The sequence below is a fragment of the Elephas maximus genome, chromosome 2 (genome assembly GCF_024166365.1).
Source record: "Elephas maximus indicus isolate mEleMax1 chromosome 2, mEleMax1 primary haplotype, whole genome shotgun sequence".
Classification (NCBI taxonomy): domain Eukaryota; kingdom Metazoa; phylum Chordata; class Mammalia; order Proboscidea; family Elephantidae; genus Elephas; species Elephas maximus.
Window position 1 is genome coordinate 87312780 of NC_064820.1, and position 12755 is coordinate 87325534.

At 37.0% G+C, this 12755-nt stretch overlaps 1 protein-coding gene across 11 annotated transcripts in view; it reads left to right on the forward strand.

Moving 5' to 3' along the window:
• ATG10 (autophagy related 10) overlaps positions 1 to 12755 on the forward strand; it is a 421428-nt gene that overhangs the window by 247915 nt on the left and 160758 nt on the right. For all 11 annotated transcript variants that reach the window (XM_049867036.1, XM_049867061.1, XM_049867030.1 and 8 more), the window contains one exon: positions 5634 to 5772. In XM_049867036.1, the coding sequence (XP_049722993.1) occupies positions 5634 to 5772 (139 nt within the window). The remainder of the gene's footprint in view (positions 1 to 5633; positions 5773 to 12755) is intronic.

Consider the following 12755-nt stretch of genomic DNA (forward strand, 5'->3'; position numbering starts at 1 on the left):
AAGCAAATCCCAGACATTACACTGCCTTTATTGACATGACGCCTCTTCCATCTGTACTATTAGCACCTTGAGGTCTTAGAAATTTTATTTAATTTTTTAACAGCCTCAAAAATGCCTCACCATTTTTTCCTTTGCATTTTTTAATTGAAGTTTTGAGATAGTTGTGGGTTCACATGCAGTGGTACGAAATAATGTAGAGAGATCCCATGCACTCTTTACCCATGTTCCCCCAACGGTAACATCTGACAAAGCTACAGTAGAGTATCACAATTAGGATATTGAAATTGAAGCAACTCACTGGTCATATTCAGATTTTTCCAGTTTTCCTTGGACTCATTTGTGAGTGTATGTGTGTGTACGTGTATTTAGTTCTATACAACTTTATCACGTGTAGGTTCACATATTCACCACCACAGTGACGATACGACGATTCAATCACTACAAGGATCCCTCATATTGCTCTTTTATAACCACACTCACTTCTCTCCAGCCCCTCCCCCCAACTAATCTGTTCTCCCTTTTTTCGTTTCAAAAATGTTATATAAATGGGACATACAGTATGCAGCCTTTTGGGACTGGCATTTATTACTCAGCATAATTACCTGAAGATTCTTCCAAGGTGCATCTATCTATACTTTGTTGCTTTTTATTGCCAAATAGCATGATATGAGTGTACCACAGTTTGTTTAACCATTCATCTGTTGAAAGACACCTGAGCTATTTCAAGTTTTTGACTGTTATGAATAAGACTGGTATGAATATTTATATACTGGTTTTTGTGTGAACATGTTTTCATTTCTCTAGGGTAAATGCCCAGAGTGCAATTGCTGGGTCATGTGGTAATTGCATCATATTTAGTTTTATAAGAAAGTGCTAAACTTTTTCAGAGTAATAGTACCATTTTACATTCCAGACAGCAACATACAAGTGACCTAGTTTATCCTCATCTTAAGCAGCATTTGGTATTATTTTTTTTATCATAACCATTCCGATAGATGGTTAGTGATATTTTATTGTGCTTTAATTTGATGGCTAATAATGTTAAGCATCTTTTCATGTGCCTATTTGCCTTTTTTTTTTTTTTTGGTGATCTTTTGCATTTTTACTCCTCCATTTACTTATTTTCAGACTTTGGGGTAGAAATATTGCTGGTAAATTACCTGTGAAGTTTGTTATAATACACTTTGATGGGAACAAACAGATCTACAGACTGAAATAGAAAAGGTGTTCTCAGCTCTGTGCTAGAGCCTCTGGGAACACAGAGATGAGTAAGACAAGAACCTTAGTCTTGAAGTTCTAAAGCCATCTGGCACTTTTAACTGGAAAGAGAAGCAGAAAATACATAGAAGTCTAAGATTTCCAAATTGCATAACTTCAAGGATTAATATATGCATGAGCATCACAAAGGTGCCCATAATGGAAATTTCTGAACGTATACAGGCTAAAGATTCAAATTCATTTAATATGAGTGAAGGATGCCAAATCATCTCTACACGTAGAAGATTACCCAGAGCAAGAGACCAGGGTGACACAGCAGCACTCCTAACTATAGGATAAGCGCCCTTGGCCTTCAAATCCCACAAAGGCACTCAACTGTCATTGTGAACAGTGAATGGAGTGAGAATTCTAACAGGCTCTTCCAGAAGTTTGTTCTGCTCCCCTCCCTCCTATTTCTTGGGCCTCCTAACTGTTCCAGGCAATCTGGATCTATTCCTAACTGATCATCAGGTGCAAGTACCTGGTATCAACTCCAGCATATTCCTGAGTGCTTAATTTGAGCTTGGATGAAGGACATTCTTTCCAGGCATTTCATACTCCCTAGCAGGCCTGGGTCTCAGGCAGTCTGTTTCTGCAGTTTCAGTTTTATATTCAGTATTCACTTGCTATTGGACAGTATTGATCAATGAAGAAATAGCTCAATAGAGCAGAATAGAGAATAAATACACAGACACACACACACATCTAGTTTATGGTAAAGGTGGCATTAAAAATCAATGGGGAAAAGATGGATTATTAGAAATCATCTGGGAAAAATTCTGGCCTCACACTATATACAAAAATAAATTTCAGGTGGATTAATGATCTAAATTTAAATTATATGTATATAATTTATGTTATATATATATAATTTAAATTATATATATATAATTTATATATATATATATATATATTTGTTGTTGTTTTTCTTAGGTGCCGTCAGGTCATTTCCAACTCATAGCAACCCCATGTACAACAGAACGAAACACTGCCTGGTCCTGCGCCATCCTCACAATTGTTATGCTTGAGCCCATTGTTGCAGCCACTGTATCAATCCATCACATTGAGGGTCTTCCTCTTTTTTGCTGACCCTCTACTACAAGCATGGTGTCCTCTCCAGAGACTGGTCCTTCCTGATAACATGTCCAAAGCATGTGAGATGAAGTCTTGCCATTATTCCTTCTAAGGAGCATTTTGTGTGTATTTCCTCCAAGACAGATTTGTTTGTTCTTCTGGCAGTCCGTAGTATATTCAATATTCTTTCCCAGTACCACATCTCAAATACATCAATTCTTCTTCTGTCTTCCTTATTCATTGTCCGGCATTCTCATGCATATGAGCCAATTGAAAATACCATGGCTTGAGTCAGGCACACCTTAATCCTCAGAGTGACATCTTTGCTTTTTTAACACTTTAAAGGTCTTTTGCAGCAGATTTGCCCAATGCAATACATCATTTGGTTTCTTGGCTACTGCTTCCATGGGCGATTGAGATACACATACATACTACATATATATGTATGTGTGTATATACATAAAAAAAAAAAAAATACATATATATGTGTATTTATATATTTATATGTACATGATTGTATGTGTGTGTGTGTATATATATATATATACATATACACACACACACATATATTATTGTGTTGGTGAAGAATATTGAATACACCGTGGACTGCCAGAAGAACGAACAAATCTATCTTGGAAGCAGTACAGCCAGAATGCTCCTTAGAAGCAAGGATGGCAAGACTTTGTCTCACCTACTTTGGACATGTTATCAGGGGGGACCAGTCCCTGGAGCAGGACATCATGCTTGGTAAAGGGTCAGCAAAAAACAGAAAGACCCTCCGTGAAATGGATTGACACAGTAGCTGGAACAATGGGCTCAAGCATAGCAACAGTTGTGAGGCTGGCGCAGGACTGGGCAGTGTTTTCTTCTGTTGTACATATACATACATATTTGTCGCCAATTATAGGTTATTATTTCTAATATACAAACAATTTATATAATTCAGAAGCAAAAATGCAAACAAACTAAATATCAGAAAAATGGGCCAAGGGTAAGAATAGGCAAATCACAGAAGAGCATACATTACCAATGAACTTATAAGTAGATAGATGTTCACACTCACTGGTAATCAAGGAAGCAGAAACAACAAAATTGACATTTTTAAACTCATCAGTTGGCAAAAATTAAAAACACAAATAATATTCAGTGTTTATGGGATATGGGAAATGTACATACTCAGGCATTATTCCTGTGAATATAAATTGACATAAGCTTTTTCTGAGGAGAGATTGGCAGGATCTACTGAAAGTTAAAATGCACGTTGGGGAATACAAAGTTTGGTCCAGTAATTCCCCTCTTAGGAATCTGTACCATAGAAAAACAGAAGTGTGCAAAGATATTCATAGCAACATTGTTTGTAGTAGCAGAAAATTATAATCAACCCAAAGTATCTAATAATACGGAAATAGTAAACAGACGGCAGCTTAGGCATACTATGGAATGCTGCGAAGCCATCAAAGAAAGGGCAAAGTGTACAGCACTGACATGGTAGCACATGGGCACGCAGGATGTCCTTGAGTGAAAAGATCGAGTCTAGGAACACGTGTATATGCAGAATGATTTAATCAGAGGTATGTTTTTGTGCCAAAAAAAAAAAAAATTCTCAGGAAAAAACACACTGGCCTATTAAAAATGGTTACAAATCTGAGGTATGTGGCATGAGGAGAATTTAATTTCTCATTTTATGTACTTATGTAATATTTGCAATTCTTTCTTATCACAAAGATGTAGTGATTTTATCATGTTCAAAAAGAAAAGAAATTATAAATGCTAGACAATTCAATCTTTGGCCAAAAAGAAAGGATTAGGTTAAAGGAATTGCTGTAAAAGAAGCTATAGATACCTAACCAAAAACAAAAACAAAAACCCACTGCCATGGAGTTGATTCCGACTCATAACAACCCTATAGAACAGAGTAGAACTGCCCCATACAGTTTCCAAACAGCGCCTGGCAATTCAAACTGCTGACCTCTTGGTTAGCAGCCATAGCACTTAACCACTATGCCACTAGGGTTCCCATAGATACCTATGCCTAATGAAAATTTAAGAAAAAAGAAAAAATGAACAAACAAAAATCCTTTCTTACTACTGTATTAATTTTCTGTGTCTGGAATGTTTATTTCAGTGATTTCTCTCTGATTATTTAGTTCATTGTGTTGAATTGATGGCATAATCTGGAGTTTTGTGCAAACTATTTTTCAAACCTTTCCGATGGCGATTTATATATTACAGTCTCCCCAGTGAATTGACTGTGAGCAGGGAATTAGTAAAGGAGATACAAATCTAGGAAGTAGTCAGTGGTTTTACTTATCTCCAAGGGAAACCTTATTTTATATTGATAAAATTTGAAATCTATCCTGTGGCTCTTTCCAATTGTTTATTGTTGTTGTAACTGTCTTAATGAGAGGTCGCAACGAGCCACACCAACCAGCTTCATTCCTTTTACTAATTTAATTTCAAAGGAAATTCTTCAACCCAAATAAATACGTGAATGTGAAGGGAATCAGATTCTGACTCGGCGTGTTCTGTTAATTGCTTTCAAACAATAAGACACATTCTTCAGAAACCCCCAGACATAATAAAAAATCAACTTAGAGCGATTTGCTGAAAAGAGAGATGACTATAACTATCTCTGCTTACAGAGCCCTGCTTAAGTTGAACATTAATATTTGCCATCTACTCTATTATAAATCAGGATTTATTGTAGAAATATACCAAAAACAGCACACTCGCAAAAAAAAAAAAAAAAAACAGATTCAGCTCATCTTTTGAGCTGTACCTAACAAACTCAACCTCTTGCAAAATAACTTTCTTATTCAAAATGGAACTGGGAATTGTTCAGCACACAATGAATCATCTTTTGGCAAGTACAATAGAATCATCTTTTGGCAAGTACAATAGAATCTTTAGGGACATTTCACAGCCTCTTGTTCAATTGTTAGGATGTTTTTAGCTTTCACAGGTAGGGAAGAAGGTAGCTTGTATAGCTATCATCTTGTTGCTAAAATTGTACGATAAAGATTTTTTAGAGTTGCTGTTGAAGTAGATCTTTTTGCTTTCTGCCTTCCTGTGTCTGCTTTGTCTCTCAGAAACAATCTGGAACGCTAATGTTTTCTGGTTTTATTATTTACCCAGTATTCAAACGTTAAACATTGATACGGGAAACTCCCTTTTCCTTACCTCATTTCCCTATATTTATTTAACTGTTACTCTGCAGGATGAAAATCTCAGTTTCTTTCCCTGTCTGTGTTAGTATACTTTTTTATTGACAAACACATTTTTTCATTTTTGCTTTTTTTCAGGAGGCTTTAGAGCTGCCCCTTGATGATTTTGAAGTGCTCGAGACTGCAGCGGCATCGGAAGTGATTAAATACGAGTATCATGTCTTGTATTCCTGTAGCTACCAAGTGCCTGTGCTTTACTTCAGGGCAAGCTTTTTAGGTAAGACCATGTCTGATGCTAAAAGTAAATTCATAACATTTACATAGAAGGCAGAACACATATTTGGAAAATTATTCTTGAGAAGAAAAAAAAAAAATAAGAGTTAAAAATAAGAAAACTGTGGGTGAGGTAAGGTTTTACCAGTAAATTTTCTCATGCTTCAGAAAGAGTATCAAGACTTCAGAGTGAATGATATCATCCCAGCCTTAAGTCTGATCTTCAGATTCTTGGCATCCTGCCCAAGGTTGACTAAGCCCCCTAGCCCTTTTTTTCAAACAAGTAGGAACAACTTAAAGCTACAATGTTTATTTACTTCTACATTTACACTACAAATCCCTTCCTATTTCAAGTGATCCCATTAACTGAAAAGCTCCAATGCCTTTCTCCCCGAAACCTAATCATTATTTCAAGAACCGTTTATCAATTAGCTTAAGCTCTGTTTAAAAATAGCATGAGTATTTCCTTTGGCCATCTATACATCTCGAATGCCTTTACTTCCTCTACTGCTGTTACTCAACTTATTTCCCCCCTGCCATGAAGGTGGAACACCCTGTCTCCTTTGAGGCCTTTGCTAATACAGCTTATTTAATCACCAGCCACATGCAGGCTCCTCCTGCAGTGCCTGGTGACTCCTCCTTAATGCCCACCAACTAAACGGGGTCAGCCTTGTGAAGCCCTGCCACCCTGGGCTCAGAGACCAGGAGGACGCCCTTTGCGACGCACCCCTTACCCTGTTTCTCCTTTACTCTCTGGCCTTATCAGTAGTATTTTACATTTTGAACAGGCTTCTAACTTCTTCTGGGTAGCTAAGACATCTGAATTTAACCAGTGATATTTTATTTTTAATTAAAAAGTAGCTTAAGCTGCTTCGAATCTGTATTTGGTAGATTTAATCACTTGCTGCCTTATATTGTTTAATGGTCTCTAATTTTGCAGTGTTGGCGGTTTAACAAGCACTTAGGATTTAAAACACAAGAACAAATTCCCATAGACTCCCTAGTGAGAAGATTTTAATCTGAGGTGCAGTTCCTAAGAACTGACAATTTGGGGTAAATTTTCAACAGGGGACATGGGGAATTGAGGACACCGATAGTTCACTAATTCACAAACTCTTCCTGCAGATTTATCCCGATGGTTATCACAAGCAGTTAAAACACTCACGTTATTGAAATTATACTTGGTTTGGAGCCCAGAGGTTAAAGAATGTTTCTTGTCAGTGAGCTGGGCTATACCAAAAAGTAGAAGGAGTTATATTTATTTACCAAGGGAAGGAAATTATCTTTCTTGGTTTTGGTTTGCACTGACTCTAGCCAGTACCTTCTAGATTCAAAGACATGTCGAGGCTGCAGGTAGAGGAAATAGGACCCTACTTTTTCAGTACTGTACTTTCATATACTGTAATTAGTATTCACCATAAGCAGTTAATCACCAGAGAAGAGCTCCCAGAGACAAAACAAGTTGTTTAGCTTGTCGGCATTAGGGAATCAGAGGTGTTGAAACATGACTGTCGCTTCTAGCTGGAAGTGGGTCTTGCTGAAGCCGGTGGGTGAGCTCATGCGTGCGCTTTGCTCTTATGTGCCAACAGCTCCCCTTACAGTTCAGCTCAGTAATTGTTCCTGCAAGTCCAATTATATTTTAATGACATATAGAGACTTCCTAAGATCCTTTCTCCACGATGGTTTTCTGTTTCTTAAAAACAGTATTCTTGGCCTCTCTTTATCTAATTGTGAAATACCCTTCATATTTGCTTAATAAAGGAAAACCAACACAAGTCATTTATTTTATACACAGGCATTCTTTGCTCTCTGCCCTCACCCCCTCATCTATTTTGTGTTGTATAGAATGGGCATAGGATTTTTTTTTTTTCAGTCCACAATTTATTTAGTGCTGATACAGGTGCATGAAAATATCAAAGTTATTTTTTGCAAAGCCTACTGAGTTTTTCTTGTAGAGGAACATGAAAAAAAATTTTTTTTCTTTTATCGTATTCTAAGAATTTATTTTCTCTTTTCTACCTAGCTTCACCTAATGGGTGTTCTAAAAATGTGTCACCCTTTTGTCTGGAATTCATTCATTCCCCTCAGTCCATTCTACTTTCTTAGGATATCTAATCATTCTGGCCCTTCATCTGTTTGTTGAACAAACAATCTCTGTCAGTGGGGAAGGGATTCCTAATGCCTCCCTCTTATTCCAGGTCCAGATTTTTCTTTGTCTCATTCGAAGAAAGTTCCGACCTAGAAAGAAGATAGCTATAAAATTTCTGGCCCAGGGGTCTTTTTCATTGCTTCAAAAATAGCTCACTTTGCCTTGTTTTTGACAGATATTTAGAATTTCTTTTGTATCTGTATGTTACTAAAATTTAATTTCTCTGCATTGCCCTGAATTGGCTTTCTGTACCTTTTCCTAGGAAAAACAAGTAGCAAGTAGTTCCATTTAAACAGATATTACTCATTCTTTTTATCAGCTAACTTAGATTCCAGAAGAAATCTTATTCTGTTTGTTGTAATGCACATCCACTGGACTGTGAGTTCTTCTTATTCATGTGTATATGGTGCAGTATTTACTAGGTCAACTGCTGCCCACGTAGTTGCTAAATGCCGCCTGCTTTTTGTTACTCCCATGTCATATCATCTTATAGCACTAGTTGTACTATAACAGAGATTGAGCTGAAAGCTAGGGTTCTACGGAAAAAAGAAGAAGGGAATTAATATTGAATACCTATAAAATGATAGGCTTTATTCATGGCTGTGTGGTGATGGGGGGTGTAAATATATATTTATACACACACACACACACGCACACACGTGCGAGCCCTGGTGGCACAGTGGTTAAGAGCTCAGCTGCTAACCAAAAGGTCAGCAGTTGAAATTCACCAGCTGCTCTTTGGAAACCTTATGGAGCAATTCTACTCTGTCCTATAGAGTTGCTGTGAATCGGAATCGACTGAATGGCAACGAGTTTGGTTTTGGTTTTTTATATATTAATTTATCTTACTCATTTTAATGCCCACAGTATCAGCTATGACACAGTATCAATGAACGTTTATTGACTGAAACTGAATGAACCAATAATGAAGAATTTCTAACAATTTCTTAATAGAGCCCAAAGACTGAAACACTGTATTGGTGGCTAGTTTGAACTGCTATGATGGGTTATAAAGAAGTAGTACCCTTGTCTCCAGGAGACCCAGGACCAAACTATGTATCTTTACTCTTTAGTCTGTCAGTTATCAGTGATTGCAGGACTAGTTGACTGAGGAAGATAGAAAGTCCCGAAGATTCAAAAGTGGGCATCCAGACTACCTAAGCAACTGTCCTATGTCTATGAACACATATTTTTAGTTGATCCTTGAAGGTGAATAGGCAAGTTGAGATGGCATTCTGTTTGAGTGCCTCTCATTTCTACTACCTGGACATACAGGAGGAGCTCTCCTCCCGAGGGGGTAACGTGGATTTAAGAGAAGACATAAGTCCATGTCAACATTCTTTTTTTCTCTGACTACTCTTGATACTGTAGGTTTGGGAGAGGTAGTGAGACACTGGAGATACCATTTGCCACTGAGGAAGAGGTAGTTCCATTTCTGTTAAGTAATAATAATACTAACCTACATTTGAATAGTGCTTTTTTTTGTAGTTTCTGTAGTTCATTTCCACCTAGTATTGCATTGATATTCCCAATTGCCCACAATTTTTGGAGATACTTTGTTAAATTATTTGTATCCTGCCATCCCCTTTTTATGTCCTGTTTTCTCTTTTGGGGGTTTAGCTTTTTTCAAAAGCTGCTGGCAAACATTGGAAATATGGTAAAAATTAGACATATACAGAATAGCTTTTGGCTTTGTCAAAGTCCTGAACTTAAATATTTTTCCCTTAGACTGTAACTAGAGATTTCTGTATTTATTTCAGCTTGAATTCTGATTCATTTCTTCCCTGTTTCTCTTTCTTCCTTTGTTGACAATCTCTACTGAAAAACAGACCAAATGGTTCCTCTCGTTTTCAAAATATTTAATTCTTCAGCTGACGTACAGGTTTTTCTTGGGAACCGTTTTGACATATTTCTTTAATTAGTCAGAAGGGCTGCTTTTTAATAGGAAAGGAAACATTTCTTCCATTCAGCAGTGGAAGTTCTGTACTTTCTGATTATCCATTCTGTCACTGGCCCAAGTAATAAGGATATACAATTAAGGATATAGATATAGAATAAGAATATAGATATAAAATTAAAGATACAGCCTAGATATTTTATGTAGAAGACTTGTCCACCTGTTATAAACCAGAAGAATGCTTATGGAGAAACACAACAAAATAAATAGTCAAAGAAGTCCTTCTCAAAGGCAGCATGAACCAAACCAGGATAAAGGAAAAACAATGGAAAGAAAGTTTGAAACTGAAAGCCTTTGGAATGCAGAGAAGAAAATGACAGGAAAACAGGAAAGATGGAGGAGGTTAGAAAAAGTTGTTGAATACTAGTAGAATATCCATAGTTTGTTCAACAACTTGCAAGGCAACTTAACAGATTGACTTTTTCGAAGATAGTGGGAAACACGTTGCAGAAAGAGAAAAGGGTGGGAGCAAAGATGTGGGGCTGGGTAGATCACGGCATATCTGGGGAACTGTGAGAGGCCAGTTTGGAGCAGGGTTTTTCTTAAGATATATTGTGGAAGAAATGGTCGAAGAGATAGGTTGAGGCCAAATTATGGAAGAGATAATGCAATGAGAAGAGGCTGGGGACTATTTATATAACAGAAAAAAAAAAAAAAAAGGGAAAGAGATTGAATAAAAGTGAGTGGAACCAAGTGAGGGATATCCTGGAGTAGAAATTATGTTTTAAGGAAAATAGGAATTTGGCTTGTTGTTTTTTGGTTGCTCTTAGCATTATTACATTTTTTAATAACAATCTCTTAGAGAAAACAAGCTGGAAAGAACATATTTTCAGGGAAAAAGTATCATTGTCAGTACAGTGAGAGTTAAGACAGCTTGTTGAACGGGGGGGAAAAAAAACATGCATTAGAGTGGTACTTAAAGACTTAAGCAAAAATGATTCCAGTTAATTTTTACAATGAGCGTAAGATAGAAAATGATTTGACAGGTAATTTAATTTAGAGTCTTATTTGATTGTAAGGAAGGTTTAAGAAAGTTCATGTGTGCTGACTATATTTATGTAAACAGTAGATCTAGCCAAAGTCGTAATAATGAAATGGTACATGAATTTCGGTGGATTAATAGGAGATTTCATTCTAATAAATGAAATTTGAAGAGCAAACAGTGAAAGCTATTAAGAAAAATAATGAAAAATTATTTAACTAATATAAATATATTCAAACTGAAGAGTTGAAATAATTGAGGAAATTTAATGAGAATTATTTGTTGAACCATGAAAATGTTTGACACATTGTGGGGAATTAGGGTAGAAGTAAGATGCTGGGTTAGAACATAGAATGGGACTGGAATTTCATTGAAAAATTAAGCTCTGGTTTAAAAATGTTTTCAAGGAAAGGTGTTAAAGAAATGTGAAACAAAACTACAGGGGCAGCTACTTAGGCAACACATACTGCATACCCAAAAAGGGACAGATTTTAAATGGATCCAGAGTTCTGGAAGAGGATGATGTAAGAGGTAAGTGAATTTATTTTTTTACCTGCAAGAGACTATACTTTAGCTTTCCTGGGCAGATGAATGTTTGTGTTGTGGTCCACATAGAAGAAACATCTTGGTAAAATGAGCCCTGTTTGAAACATCCATTAAAACATATGTGAGTGCCTACTGTGTGCACAGCACAAAAAGTCATCAGTCTGCTTTGAAAGAATGCTGAAAAACTGGTTTATTGCACTTCTCTTCCTTTAAAATCATCAAAGCAGGGTTCTTAAAATCTGTATATAATGTGCTGTGCTGAGAAGGCCAAGGCTGCATTCTCCATTGGAAGGGGACCTAGTTGGATGTGGAATAAGGATGGTCAAGGTGCTGGTCTAGGAGTGTTCAAACATGAGTAATAGGTCCATGTTCTGTGAGTATTGAAAGTTAAAAGAAGCCAGGGGTCCAAAATGCTTAGTACTGAGGTACCAGACCTAGAGATTAGGATCAAAACCTCAGAATACTTTGGATGGGATTAAAAGTAGAGTGTCTTCTACGTTAGAACCAGGAGTCCTAAAGTTGTAGATATTCACCTGGTAATATGGCCCAAACTTCTCAGATTTCTTGATGATTTAGTGATATCTCAGTGTTGATGTCTGGGGTATATTGTAAACATATGTTGCTTCCTTTGGGACATTTCCTGATTCATGAATTCCTCAAGAAGATTGATTGTAAATGTACTTCTAGATAACTTGCATTTGTATAAGTTTTTTAATATAGTGCATGGATAGTTTAAGTGACTCAAAATTACTCCTCTGTGTGCATATTTCTCAAACAGATTGTAAAATTATATTGTTTCTCTTTGTCCACCTTCTCTGAAGCGAACTCTAAGTCTTAATGTCCTCTCTAACACTAACTGAAAATGCAGACTTCTTCCTCTGAGCCTGACCACTAGATCTAGGTCAGATCTCAGAAGTTAAAGGGCACAGTCCTCCAAAACTGCCAAGTCAGTCCAAGACTTCAGATGCCAGCCACAAACTTGGGGTTCCCTATGACACCCTCACTTCTGACCTGCTGGCTACACATTTGGGAATTCCCATTACCCCTCAGGTTGAATAATTCACTGGAATGACTCACAGAGTTTAGGAAACCATTGTAGTTTTACTACAGAAAAAATGATACAAATGAAAGACATGTAGAGTGAAGTCTGAGATGGTGCCCAATGTGATGCTTCCCTATTCCCAAAAGGGACACATCCCCCTCCCAAGCACCAGTGTCTGTCACCAACCAGGAAGCTCTCTGAGCTTCAGTGTCCAGAATTTTTAATGGTGTTTCATTAGGTAGACATGATTGATTGAACCGTTGCCCATGTGGTTGAACTTAACCTCCACCCCTTCTACCCTGGGGTTGGGC